General features: G+C 45.4%; 1 protein-coding gene and 1 long non-coding RNA gene across 2 annotated transcripts in view; both read left to right on the top strand.

The window, feature by feature from the left end:
* LOC307019045 lies at nt 1-7,282 on the top strand. Its single transcript, XR_013802570.1, has 6 exons — nt 1-119; nt 210-279; nt 416-441; nt 3,465-4,861; nt 4,967-5,036; nt 5,073-7,282. It is a non-coding gene; the product is annotated as an uncharacterized lncRNA (long non-coding RNA).
* Nucleotides 7,283-8,891: 1,609 nt separating this feature from the next.
* ncbp3 (nuclear cap binding subunit 3) overlaps nt 8,892-15,197 on the top strand; it is a 16,530-nt gene continuing 10,224 nt past the window's right edge. Inside the window, exons 1-6 of the mRNA XM_079650247.1 lie at nt 8,892-9,234; nt 10,850-10,915; nt 11,795-11,900; nt 12,007-12,132; nt 12,365-12,490; nt 14,558-14,803. Coding sequence (XP_079506373.1) covers nt 9,070-9,234; nt 10,850-10,915; nt 11,795-11,900; nt 12,007-12,132; nt 12,365-12,490; nt 14,558-14,803 — 835 coding nt within the window. The 5' untranslated portion in view covers nt 8,892-9,069. The remainder of the gene's footprint in view (nt 9,235-10,849; nt 10,916-11,794; nt 11,901-12,006; nt 12,133-12,364; nt 12,491-14,557; nt 14,804-15,197) is intronic.

Raw genomic sequence — 15,197 nt, 5'->3', positions numbered from 1 at the left:
ATCTAAGAAGTGTCATGATTAGAAGTGTTATTATGTTCACATGTCCCTGCTGTGTCCTCTCTCTTCCCGTCAGGCTGCAGAAGGTCAGACTCCTGTCATCGTGTGCCGCAGCCCCACAGGTTCATTTCATTTAGAAATACTTGATTTCCTGTGTAAAGATTTTAAAGTTAGTAAACACTTCTTTATTTCTGTACTTGTTTTACTTTCAGAGCTGAAGAACAGAACTCTCCGCGATCCAACCTGAAGTTTCGCTTTGACCGACTGAGTCACTCTGCTGCGGTACGTCTTCATCTGATCAGATACTTATTCAGAATAATAATAATACATACCAACAGCTTGTGGGTAGTGGTATTATCCACAGCATCATTTCATATTTAAATAATAATTGTGTTTCTGTTTCCTGTGTTTAATGCAGGGAAACTGACCTGAGAGCAGCAGGAGGTAAATATTATCTGATCCTCAAGAGAGGCGAAGTCCCGCCCATCTACTTCCGCCCCATGGGACCTTATTTCGGAAAAATCATGTATTGAAGTCAATGGAGAGAGAAAACGTATCTTTCGATCCCGTTTGAATTGTTCCATGAATTACACACGTGATGTTTGTCAATCTTAAAAAATAATTTCCATGTCAAAAAAGTCACAGTTTTTCGTAAAACTGTTGAAATATAAGACTATGAGAAATACGCAACTAGAAAGACTACAAATCCCAGAGTCGTGAGCACGTTAGTTAGCATTACAGCCTTAGCCTAGTCCTTTGTATTAGCCTTAACACGGAGTAACATCAAGTCACCCAACATGTTCAACAGTAGAGTAGTAGTCATGTTTTATGAACCCTTTGAAGAGTACTGTCACACCGGTGTGATCATTCTATAATACACCTTTAAGCCCGGATGCCCCCGGGGAGACATGCTAATGCTAACGCTACATTAGCATGTCTCCCCGGATGCCCCCGGGGAGACATGCTAATGCTAACGCTACATTAGCATCGGCGATCTGTTCTACTTCACGCTGTCTTCACACATGGTTGACATTAAACATTAAAAAGACAGAGAGAGTTCAGAGAGAATCAAAGGAAGGAAGCTTTGCAAGAGATTCTCCTGGATGTGTTTCATTAGGGTGAGGGTCAGGGGGTGATAGTGAGGGTCAGGGGGTGAGAGTGAGGGTCAGAGGGTGAGGGTCAGGGGGTGATAGTGAGGGTCAGGGGGTGAGAGCATAGCCGTGGGAACATGTTTCAAATGGGGGGTGCTGTGGGGATGGCACCAGGGCTGGTTCTGACCAATGTGCTGCCCTATAGGCAAGATTTTAGCCGGTAATGAAAAACCTCTACAAAAGACCAATACATTACAAAAGAGAAACATATTGACATGGTGGACAGCTTATATAACAAGGCTTCAGATGTATTTAGTATTACAACATGTTTTAATTGGGGGGTGGACTTCACATCCTCTAGGGGGGTCCAGGGGTGCCCCCCCGGGAAGACTTTTTTATCATTTTAAAGTAAAATGCTTCAATCTGGTGCACTTTGAGCGCCCAATTAGAGACTGATCTAGGGGGTACAACTCTAAACACCCATATGAAAAAGATCGGTTTGCATTTTATTAATCAAATAAGTATGTGAACATTTCCAATAACCTACCATAGCCAATAACAAATACATGTAACTTATTTTATTTGTGTTCATTCATATCTTATTTTACCTTAACATTAATTTATTTATGCATATTTTTAAATCTCTCCAGTTTTAAACGATATTTTTGGTTTACTGTCCTATAGTATACATTGGAATGATTTCAAACCTGTTTTTATTTATCCTAATAATTATAAAGGAGTGCCTTGGAAATATTTGTTTACATAAATTGTGATCAAAACGTTTGAGACTCACTGAGATAGACTCACTGAGATAACTTAGACTAAAGTGAACTATCTAAACCCTCAGAGTCCTTTACCTCACTGAGCCTCTCAGTCTGACAGGACAGAGCTCTCCCTCCACATTACTGTAGAAACAGCTTCTTATATCCGTTAGCGCAGCAGAAGCTAACAACAATCTCAGCCGGCACCGGTGCACCCCCTCTCTCTATCTCTCTCACTATCTCTCTCACTTTGGCTGTGAGCTGCGGGCGCCTGATAAGCCAACACCCCCCACTTTCATCACTTACAGCGCCCATCGTACAGGGCAAATGGAAATGTAACCGGGGTGAAAAGGGTGTTATCTTTACTTAATTATGAATGTTGTTACATCAAGGCTGAAAATTCTTTTTTATTGTATTATATCTTTTGGAAGTGCAGATCCCCTATCCTCCACCAGGGGGTGCTGCAGCACCCTCACCACCCCTACTTCCCACGGTCCTGGGTGAGAGTGAGGGTCAGGGGGTGATAGTGAGGGTCAGGGGGTCATAGAGAGGGTCAGGGGGTGATAGTGAGGGTCAGGGGGTGAGAGTGAGGGTCAGGGGGTGATAGTGAGGGTCAGGGGGTGAGAGTGAGGGTCAGGGGGTGATAGTGAGGGTCAGAGGGTGAGAGTGAGGGTCAGGGGGTGATAGAGAGGGTCAGGGGGTGAGAGTGAGGGTCAGGGGGTGATAGAGAGGGTCAGGGGGTGATAGTGAGGGTCAGAGGGTGATAGTGAGGGTCAGAGGGTGACGGTGAGGGTCAGGGGGTGATAGAGAGGGTCAGAGGGTGATAGTGAGGGTCAGGGGGTGATAGAGAGGGTCAGGGGGTGATAGTGAGGGTCAGGGGGTGATAGTGAGGGTCAGGGGGTGATAGAGAGGGTCAGGGGGTGAGAGTGAGGGTCAGGGGGTGATAGAGAGGGTCAGGGGGTGATAGTGAGGGTCAGGGGGTGAGAGTGACGGTCAGGGGGTGATAGAGAGGGTCAGGGGGTGATAGAGAGGGTCAGGGGGTGATAGTGAGGGTCAGGGGGTGATAGAGAGGGTCAGGGGGTGATAGTGAGGGTCAGGGGGTGATAGAGAGGGTCAGGGGGTGAGAGTGAGGGTCAGGGGGTGAGAGTGACGGCCATCTTGGTGACATGTAGTTCTTCGAGTGCAGAGATGTAGTTCATTGAGCGGTTTCACACAAACAAAGTGTTACTTCACAGTTTTTCGGCAAAACATTATTTTTTTTACCTGCAAAAATATCTTTTAAATTCACAAACATCAAATGTGTAATTCGTGGCACGATTCAAACGGGATGGAAAGATAACTCTCTCTCTCCATTGACTTCATTTTTCAGAAATAAGGTCCATGGAGGTCCACCGGAAGGGGAGGGACTTCACCTCTCTCTTGTTCACTTCCATCGCAACAAAACACTCACGCTCCTATTGGCTCGCGCTCCAACACATTGTACGTGATAGGCTAAGGGGCGGGACTTCTCTAAGCTGGCGGACCAATCACAACAGAGCTGGGGATTCTCCATTTATCATGTATTTAATTTAAAACATAAAGAGCTTTTCTTTTTTCTTCATTTCTCTTTTTGCAGACTAACGGGCGGAGGAGGACATTCATGTGAAGACACACACACACACACACACACACACACACACACACACACACACACACACACACACACACACACACACACACACAGAGACACACACACAGAGACACACACACACACACACACACACACACACAACACACACACACACACACACACACAGACACACACAGACACACACACACACACACACAGACACACACACACACACACACACACACACACACACACACACACCAACACACACACAGAGACACACACACACAGACACACACACACACACACACACACACACACACACACACACAAACACACACACAGAGACACACACATACACAAACACACACACACACACACACACACACACACACACACAAACACACACACAGAGACACACACACACACACACACACACACACACACACACACAGAGACACACACACAGAGACACACACACACACACACACACACAGACACACACACACACACACACACACACACACACACACACACACACAGACACACACAGACACACACAGACACACACACACACACACACACACACACACACACACACACACACACACACACACACACAGGATTGTTGTTCCTGCAAAAACATGCAAAAAAACTATTATTTAATTTATAATTTATATTTCCTGATGTCCGCTCGGTGGATTTAACCTCTGTGTCTCACTTTAAAAAGATGCTCTGATGTCCTTAAATGACTGTATATATATATATATATATACAATATATATATATATATATATGCATATATATATATATTGTATTTTATGAATCACGTTCCACTCTTACTGAGTCCTTTCTAATAACTGCAGAATAATCATTTATTTTCAGACTTTTTTATTTAAAATGTAAAAATATGCGCACATGTTGACTCTTCTTATTTCAGGAGCACTAAAGTGAGGCACGGGGTGAATAGGTTTTATTTGGTAATGGAGTATTTCTACATCGTAGTATTAGAACTTTTATTAAAGTAAAGGATCTTCCACCGCTGATATTCACACGGTCAGTTCATTTGTTTAGAAAAGGATCAGAAAACCAACAAAAACTGTTTCAATTCTCTGTAAATCGATTTATTTCTTCTCGTAATTGCTCGTGTACTAACTGCAGTATTAGTGTCTCTAACTGTCTGAATGTTAAACGCTGAAGATGTCGTATTAATCGGAGCAGGAGGCCGACGTTCACTTGACTCACCAATAGATATTAACACTTTACACACACAGGTTATTTAAGTGACTTCAGTGTGACGTAACTGTGTAATCAAGTAATGTACTTAAGTGCATATTAAAGGTACTTTACTTAAGTATTTCCACGTTCTGCTACTGTGTACTTCTACTCTCTGCAGTTCAGAGGTACATGGTGTACTTTACTCCACTACAGTTCAGAGGTACATGGTGTACTTCTACTCTCTGCAGTTCAGAGGTACATGGTGTACTTCTACTCTCTGCAGTTCAGAGGTACATGGTGTACTTCTACTCTCTGCAGTTCAGAGGTACATGGTGTACTTTACTCCACTACAGTTCAGAGGTACATGGTGTACTTCTACTCCACTACAGTTCAGAGGTACATGGTGTACTTCTACTGCACTACATGTATTTAATACCTTTAGTTACTTCTCAGATGTGGATGAATGATGTGAAATCTAATCAAGTGTTAAATCAGACTTTAGTTCCACCTGGAGTAAATCCACCAGCTACCCTGCAGTATACAAAGTCATTCAGACTAGCTGCACCTTTACCAGCTTTGAGAACACTTTCATGATCAATCATTATAAAACATATCATATCTATTATTCTGAAATGGACCAATCTACACAATGACTACTTTTACTGTCTTTAACTATATTTTGATGAGAATACTTTTCTACTTTCACTTGAGGAACATTTTGAATACAGGACTTTTACTGCAACAGAGTATTCCTACACTCTGGTACTTCTACTTTTACTCAAGTACAAGATCTGAGTACTTCTACTTTTACTCAAGAACAAGATCTGAATACTTCTACTTTTACTGCAACAGAGTATTCCTACACTCTGGTACTTCTACTTTTACTCAAGAACAAGATCTGAGTACTTCTACTTTTACTCAAGAACAAGATCTGAGTACTTCTACTTTTACTCAAGTACAAGATCTGAGTACTTCTACTTTTACTCAAGAACAAGATCTGAGTACTTCTACTTTTACTCAAGTACAGGATCTGAGTACTTCTACTTTTACTAAAGTACAAGATCTGAGTACTTCTACTTTTACTCAAGTACAAGGTCCGAGTACTTCTACTTTTACTAAGTACAAGATCTGAGTACTTCTACTTTTACTAAAGTACAAGACCTGAGTACTTCTACTTTTACTAAAGTACAAGACCTGAGTACTTCTACTTCTACTAAAGTACAAGACCTGAGTACTTCTACTTTTACTAAAGTACAAGACCTGAGTACTTCTACTTCTACTAAAGTACAAGACCTGAGTACTTCTACTTCTACTAAAGTACAAGACCTGAGTACTTCTACTTCTACTAAAGTACAAGACCTGAGTACTTCTACTTCTACTGTAACAGAGTATCCCTACACTCTGGTACGTAACAACACATGTATTTGATCTAACTTGAAATCTAACTTACTCCGAACCAACACACAGGAGTTATGTAAGTTACGTTCTTTAACCTTCTTTATACCCAAACCGTCTTTGACTAAAGCACGTAGTTTTGTTACAGGTTAAAATGCGTATTCAACTCTAACTTATTTAAACCCAAACCTTCTTCTAAACCCAGCCAAGTACATGACACTTGTTAGACGCTTTTAACCAAAGCGACTCACAAACTCCACACTGTGGGCAATCCCCACAGGAGCACTTTGGGGTGAGGTGTCTCAGGGACACAACGACATGCTGACTGCAGAGGGGTTTGAACCTGTGACCCCCTGATCCCAACACCAACGCACTAGGCCACTGCGCCACAGCCTCCCAAGTATTTCAGACTTTTTTATTTGACTGAAAGAACAAAGCATGGTAAACCTTCTGGTATTAAAGTGTTACAGCTGCAGAGACTCAGTCACACCTTTCCCGCCTCGACCCATGTCCCGGGGAACTTCGGCCTCCATCCCGATCTGACAGATACATGTAGATGTTGATTCTTTGTCTCTCTGAATGCCGTCTGTACGTTTCATCGATTCACGACTTCGTCTTCAGGGCCGGACTGCACGCCTGCACGTTTCATGTAAAGATAATAAATGTTGAACACTGGAGAAACCTGCAAAAAGAACCTTCACTGCCGCTCGATGCAACAACTGACAGAAAACTGAGGAGTACTTTGCACTAAAATGAGACTCTGTGGATGTTCCATGTTTAGACTAAATATGTATAATTGTCTTAATTGCACTAAAATGACGCTCTGTGGATGTTCCATGTTTAGACTAAATATGTATAATTGTCTTAATTGCACTGAAAGCGCTCTGTGGATGTTCCATGTTTAGACTAAATATATATAATTGTCTTAATTGCACTGAAAGCACTCTGTTTCTAATTTCAGGTAAAAATCTCTCTTTCTGTGTTTTTTGCCAAATTAGAGTAATATTTTATTTTGAAAGGGGGAGGAAGTAGCATAATAACAAAGATGGCGGGTTGAAGTCTCTGCAGGCGAGACGCTCGCACTCGGATGTTTCCTTTTCCCTGTGATGTATTTTCATGTTCCTGTGAATTGTGTTTGTTTATCTAACAACAACACAAACAATAAACTGGAGCAAACAAACAACTTCAATAAAGTGAAAGTATTTCTTCAACTGTTTCCTTTGTTTTCAGTTTTTCTCAGAATTTTTACTTTAATCTGAGAATCTAATCCCTCTTCCTGGCCCCCCCCCCCCCCCAGCATGAAACCCCTAACCAGGTGACCCTCTTCCTGCCCCCCCCTCCTCCAGCATCAAACCCCTCACCAGATGACCCTCTTCCTGCCCCCCCCTCCTCCAGCATCAAACCCCTCACCAGATGACCCTCTTCCTGCCCCCCCCTCCTCCAGCATCAAACCCCTCACCAGATGACCCTCTTCCTGCCCCCTCCTCCAGCATGAAACCCCTCACCAGGTGACCCTCTTCCTGCCCCCCCCTCCAGCATCAAACCCCTCACCAGATGACCCTCTTCCTGCCCCCTCCTCCAGCATGAAAACCCTCACCAGGTGACCCTCTTCCTGCCCCCTCCAGCATCAAACCCCTCACCAGGTGACCCTCTTCCTGGCCCCCCCTCCAGCATGAAACCCCTCACCAGGTGACCCTCTTCCTGCCCCCCCTCCAGCATGAAACCCCTCACCAGGTGACCCTCTTCCTGCCCCCCCCTCCAGCATGAAACCCCTCACCAGGTGACCCTCTTCCTGCCCCCCCCCTCCAGCATGAAACCCCTCACCAGGTGACCCTCTTCCTGCCCCCTCCTCCAGCATCAAACCCCTCACCAGGTGACCCTCTTCCTGCCCCCTCCTCCAGCATCAAACCCCTCACCAGATGACCCTCTTCCTGCCCCCCCTCCTCCAGCATGAAACCCCTCACCAGGTGACCCTCTTCCTGCCCCCCCCTCCAGCATGAAACCCCTCACCAGGTGACCCTCTTCCTGCCCCCTCCTCCAGCATCAAACCCCTCACCAGGTGACCCTCTTCCTGCCCCCTCCTCCAGCATCAAACCCCTCACCAGATGACCCTCTTCCTGCCCCCCCTCCTCCAGCATGAAACCCCTCACCAGGTGACCCTCTTCCTGCCCCCCCCTCCAGCATGAAACCCCTCACCAGGTGACCCTCTTCCTGCCCCCCCCTCCAGCATGAAACCCCTCACCAGGTGACCCTCTTCCTGCCCCCTCCTCCAGCATCAAACCCCTCACCAGGTGACCCTCTTCCTGCCCCCTCCTCCAGCATCAAACCCCTCACCAGGTGACCCTCTTCCTGCCCCCTCCTCCAGCATCAAACCCCTCACCAGATGACCCTCTTCCTGCCCCCTCCTCCAGCATGAAACCCCTCACCAGGTGACCCTCTTCCTGCTCCCTCCTCCAGCATTAAACCCCTCACCAGGTGACCCTCTTCCTGCCCCCTCCTCCAGCATGAAACCCCTCACCAGGTGACCCTCTTCCTGCCCTTTCCTCCAGCATGAAACCCCTCACCAGGTGACCCTCTTCCTGCCCCCTCCTCCAGCATGAAACCCCTCACCAGGTGACCCTCTTCCTGCCCCCTCCTCCAGCATGAAACCCCTCACCAGGTGACCCTCTTCCTGCCCTTTCCTCCAGCATGAAACCCCTCACCAGGTGACCCTCTTCCTGCCCTTTCCTCCAGCATTAAACCCCTCACCAGGTGACCCTCTTCCTGCCCCCTCCTCCAGCATGAAACCCCTCACCAGGTGACCCTCTTCCTGCCCTTTCCTCCAGCATGAAACCCCTCACCAGGTGACCCTCTTCCTGCCCCCTCCTCCAGCATTAAACCCCTCACTAGGAGACCCTCTTCCTGCCCCCTCCTCCAGCATTAAACCCCTCACTAGGTGTCGCTGGTTGCTATTCTCTGCTCCTCGGCACCACAGAAGAACAGCCCGTTTTGATGCACCATGGCGGCGGTGCGCAGCTTGCGGGTCTCCGTGAAACCAGACAGCGGCTCGGACTCGGACTCTGAGTCGGATAAAGATGCTCGGGAGGCCGAACCGATGGAGGTGGAGGACGGGGAGCTGGAGGACGAGGTGTCGGTGAGCCGGTCCCTGAAGGAGCTTCTCCCGGTGAGAGGCCTCTGCAGACCGGGAACTCGCGTGTCCAGCAGCCCTTGAGAGAGAGCGGGGAGTCGGCCTCTCCTCACGCCGCCTCCCCGCTCTCTCTCCGGGGGCTGGAGGCTCCCTGTACACCGGTTTGAACACAAACTGATTTAATTATAAATGTGTGTTTAACAGCAGGTTTACTGTCTGTTATTTTAGTCACTTGTTGCTCTTAGCCTCTTCTTATATCGTGTTTTAAAGCGAGACCAAACTCCACCAAGGAAACTGTGAATTCAAGTGTTTAAATGTTTAAATAACTCGTTATTTTGAAGATAGAACCACATTTTTGAATTCTTCTAATACAAAGACAGTCTATGATCAATTCGGCCGGTTTCTAACCTCCAAATGTAACAGATATCTTTGAGTTTGAAAGGTTTTCCATCTGATGTGACTCACCTGTAGCTTTGTTATTAGCATTGTTGTTAGCATTGTGACCTTTACTGGCTAACTGTTAACAACGGTTAAATGCTTTTTAAACGAGCTGGTTATAAGTTAACTATCTATTTAGCAGCAGTTTACCTGTTTGTTATCCCAGCCACTTGTTGATGTTAGCCTCTTCTTGTAACGTGTGTATAAAGAGGGACCAAACTCCAATTGGTAAACTGTGAATTTAGGGGTTTTAATGGCAATATAAGGCATATATTTAATCAAATTAAAATATATATTCAATTACTCTGATACAGGGACAGTCTATGATCAATTTGGCCTATTTCTTACCCCCAAATGTAACCGATATATTTGAGTTTTAAATGTTTTCCATCTGATGTGACTCACCTGTAGATGTAGCTTTGTTGTTAGCATTGCGACAGTTACTGGCTAACGGTTAACTGCTTTTAATGGGAGTTGGTCAAACGTTAACTACATCTATAAAAGGCATATTTAAAAAAAACAATACAACATATTGAACTAATCTGATACAGGGACTGTCTATGATTAATTCGGCCTGTTCGTAACCCCCAAACTGAACAGATATCTTTGGGTTTTGGTGGTTTTTCATCTGTTGTGACTCAGACAGAACTCTGTATATCACCTTTTTAACTCAAGCCGGTTAAAACCATAGATTTTATATATAAAGGTTAAAACTCAAATATAAGTGAACAGTGTTTTATTCCATTGACTTGGTGCTGTTAGCCTCAACATGACCCCCGTTTGTGTGGATCGAGCAAAACCCACGAAGGAAACTGTAAATGTAATGTTTTTAACAGCAAAAGAACGGATGTGTTTGAATGACTCTCACACAGGGTCAGTCTCTGATCAATTCGGCTGATTTTGAATCTCTAATTTAGGTGATATTGTTCAACTTTGTTGGTTGTGTTTCTGATCCCATGCTCATCTTCCCACTAACACACATTAGGCAGAGCACTGTAATATCTCCTGTAGTGCAAAGTGTTTTACACCTCCACTACCTGTTGGTTAACTTTCCTTACATTTGCCAGGTATAATAAGACAATGTTTTACTCACTTAAAAAATACCAGTCTTTTAAAAGGAGTTTGGTGTAAATCTGGGCGAGAAGTTAAGCTTCAGGAGCTGTGGATTTCTATTTTTAAATTGAAATGACATTGTTTGTTTTAATTTCTTCAGGATACGAGCCGGCGATATGAGAACAAGGCGGGATCGTTCATCACGGGGATCGACGTCAACTCAAAGGTACAAACGGCACTTTACGGCAGCATTATTCAAAAAGAGAAGCTACTAAAAATCTTATTTAGCAACAATGAAATGTACAAACTGGGACATAAACACATTATATATCCAACATATCTCCCTCTCACTGCTCTCCATGCTGAAGCTGCTCCATGTTTTCGGTTCACTCCAGTTCCTGTGAACTTTGGTCACCTGACACATCGTCTCAGCGTGATCATTCAGATCTTCACAGTTGCTTTAAGGAGTACAGCATTTTAGTTTTTTTTACGGGATGTTGTTAATGATCTCGGTTTGCTTCTGGTGCATTTGTAAATGAAACATGAAGACGTTCAGAGACTTTAAACCCACTGTTCCCTCAGTTCTCTAACAGGAGGGGAATCACTGATAGAGTACACACACACACACACACACACACACACACACACACACACACACACACACACACACACACACACACACACACACACACACACACACACACACACACACACTGGGGCAGAAGCTTCTCACACAGAATTTAATTCACATAAGTTTAAGTGATTGTTGTTCCTGCATAAATAACTATTTCATTTGTATTTAAATGATATTTCCTTAATGTCAGCTCGGTGGGTTTAGCCTCTGTCTCTCACTTGATGCTCTGATGTCCTTAAATTAAATCATTTTCTACTCTTTCTGTGGCCAAAAAACGATTATTTAATGTGTGTGTGTGTGTGTGTGTGTGTGTGTGTGTGTGTGTGTGTGTGTGTGTGTGTGTGTGTGTGTGTGTGTGTGTGTGTGTGTGTGTGTGTGTGTGTGTGTGTGTGTGTGTGTGTGTGTGTGTGTGTGTGTGTGTGTGTGTGTGTGTGTGTGTGTGTGTGTGTGTGTGTGTGTGTGTGTGTTTAGGAGGCGATCGAGAGGAAGGAAAAGCGAGCGCAACGTTTCCACTTCCGTCCCGAAGACAACGCCGAGCAGAGAGACGTTCTGATGGATAAAGAAACCATGAAGAAAGGTGAGACACACATCTCTTCTTCTGTGGTGCTCTAACCTCCTATTCTTCTTCTTCTGTGGTGCTTTAACCTCTCTTCTTCTTCTTCTTCTTCTTCTGTGGTGCTTAGCGATCCCCAACCTGAGGATGGAGGCTCTCTACGTGACGGGAGTCGACGACATGAGCACTCAGGACATCTTCGGATACTTTAAGGAGTATCCTCCAGCTCACATCGAGTGGATCGACGACAACTCCTGTGAGTGACACTCACTCTCTCACTCTCTCACTCTCTCACTCACTCACTCACTCTCTCACTCTCTCACATACACACACTCTCTCTCTCTCACACAGACATACGCACACTATTACACACACACACACACATTGTCTAACACAATAAATATAAACACTGCTCCATGTGTAATGCCACCGTGAGGAATGAGGTCAGAAACACACACCTGTCTGAAGTCCACCTGCTGGTTTCCTAGGTAACGTGGTGTGGCTCGATGACAACACATCGATCCGAGCGCTCGTTAACTGCAGCCGGCTGCCCGACCCGGAGACGGTTACCACGGAGACGGAGAGCAGCGAGCAGCCGGAGACGGAGAGTAAAGGTAAACAGACCCCAGGTAAACAGACCCCTGGTAAACAGACCCCTGGTAAACAGACCCCAGGTAAACAGACCCCAGGTAAACAGACCCCAGGTAAACAGACCCCAGGTAAAGAGACCCCAGGTAAACAGACCCCAGGTAAACAGACCCCAGGTAAACAGACCCCTGGTAAACAGACCCCAGGTAAACAGACCCCAGGTAAACAGACCCCAGGTAAACAGACCCCTGGTAAACAGACCCCTGGTAAAGAGACCCCAGGTAAACAGACCCCAGGTAAACAGACCCCAGGTAAACAGACCCCTGGTAAACAGACCCCTGGTAAACAGACCCCTGGTAAACAGACCCCTGGTAAACAGACCCCTGGTAAACAGACCCCTGGTAAACAGACCCCTGGTAAACAGACCCCTGGTAAACAGACCCCTGGTAAACAGACCCCAGGTAAACAGACCCCAGGTAAACAGACCCCTGGTAAACAGACCCCTGGTAAACAGACCCCAGGTAAACAGACCCCTGGTAAACAGACCCCTGGTAAAGAGACCCCAGGCAAACAGACCCCTGGTAAACAGACCCCTGGTAAACAGACCCCAGGTAAACAGACCCCTGGTAAACAGACCCCAGGCAAACAGACCCCAGGTAAACAGACCCCTGGTAAACAGACCCCTGGTCAACAGACCCCAGGTAAACAGACCCCAGGTAAACAGACCCCTGGTAAACAGACCCCTGGTAAACAGACCCCTGGTAAAGAGACCCCAGGTAAAGAGACCCCTGGTAAACAGACCCCTGGTAAAGAGACCCCTGGTAAAGAGACCCCTGGTAAAGAGACCCCTGGTAAAGAGACCCCAGGTAAACAGACCCCAGGTAAACAGACCCCAGGTAAAGAGACCCCTGGTAAACAGACCCCTGGTAAAGAGACCCCTGGTAAAGAGACCCCAGGTAAACAGACCCCAGGTAAACAGACCCCAGGTAAACAGACCCCTGTACCCGTGTTGTTCATGTAGAACAGTTTTCACGTAAGCCTGCACATTGATTTTATTTTTCATTGAATGTAACCGTTTCAATAAGAATACATCTATTACAGGTTGAGGTAGAAACCATGGTGGAACAGCTGATAACAACAGTGTGCAGAGTTTAAAGCGATCAAGTCATTTTACAGGAGAAAGGAAATACAGTTCAAATCAGCGACTGTGTGAACGTGAACATGAATAGAATATCACCTCCCATCTTCAGAGCAATCTGACTATTAGAACCTTAGCGTTAAGAAAGCTTTCTTAAATATCTGCCACAACATAAGTAACAGGATCAGAGTAACATTAAGTACAGTCCACGGCATATCACATCATAATGTATCATCTCCTTATCTGAGTCAGCTGAGCCGTATCTGGCCGTGCAACACTCACAGTGTCACATACTGTATGCAGAAGTATTATTTGAAGCAACACATTAAGTTGAGGAAACACTCGAGTCAAATGTAATGAAAGTCAGATGGTGTCTTAGACGGGGCAGTGACATCATAAACCTGTTCATGTACGCATTCAAACACTTGTTCTGTTACCAGCTGTATTCACCTTGCAGGTGCAGCTATGTGGCTTTGATCCTGGATCAAGTGTTTAAGTCATGGATGTTTAAAGTTTAACTTCTTCATATGTCTAATATTATAGTTGACTTTTCATTCAGGAAGTATGACGCTGCGCTGTCAGTACGCTTCTCCATGTTTGTGATTGGTCGAATGTAGCTAGCCCCGCCCCTTTCATGTGAACGCGCACTCAGCCGGACAGAGAGACCCTGGCTTGAGTTACCGAGTCGTAGGACCGCTTAGCGAGAGCTCTTTGTTTTGGATTAGGTTAGATAACTCAAACATATCCAGGGTCTGTTGGATTCGTAGCACAGAGGCCTGTACTACGAATCCAGAACTATAATATTAGACAAATATGATAAGACAAGATAGACCTTTATTAATCCCCGTGGGGAAAATTCAGTAGTAAACAAACCCCTGGTAAACAAACAAACCACTAGTGAGAAAGAAGACAGGTGACGGATCTAAATCATGAATGTGTGTGTTTGACCCGACAGTTCGTGGAGAGAAGGAGGAGGAGGAGGAGGAGGAAGGGCAGGTGGAGCAGGAGGAAGAGGAGAAGGTGAAGAAGAGCAGTGAGGAGATCGAAGTGAAGGAGGGCGAGGTGGAGGAGCAGAAGAAGAAGGACGTTCAGGTGGAAGATCTGTCTCTGACGGAGAGAGACTCTCTGCTGAGCAACGAGCTGCGACCCGCCATCAAACCCTTCAAAGGAAACAAGCTGCTGCTGCGCTTTGCAACACACGGTCAGTCCCTCTGCTTTAAAGAGTCCTCTCCAGGTGTATATCAGTGTGTAGTGTCTCTACTTTAAAGAGTCCTCTCCTGCTGATGTTCAGGTGTATATCAGTATGTAGTGTCTCTACTTTAAAGAGTCCTCTCCTGCTGATGTTCAGGTGTATATCAGTATGTAGTGTCTCTACTTTAAAGAGTCCTCTCCTGCTGATGTTCAGGTGTATATCAGTATGTAGTGTCTCTACTTTAAAGAGTCCTCTCCTGCTGATGTTCAGGTGTATATCAGTATGTAGTGTCTCTACTTTAAAGAGTCCTCTCCTGCTGATGTTCAGGTGTATATCAGTATGTAGTGTCTCTACTTTAAAGAGTCCTCTCCTGCTGATGTTCAGGTGTATATCAGTATGTAGT

This window comes from Notothenia rossii (assembly GCF_949606895.1).
Source record: "Notothenia rossii genome assembly, chromosome: 9".
In the NCBI taxonomy this organism is placed as follows: domain Eukaryota; kingdom Metazoa; phylum Chordata; class Actinopteri; order Perciformes; family Nototheniidae; genus Notothenia; species Notothenia rossii.
Note: the sequence above shows the minus strand (reverse complement) of the source record. Positions and strands in the feature narration are given on the sequence as shown.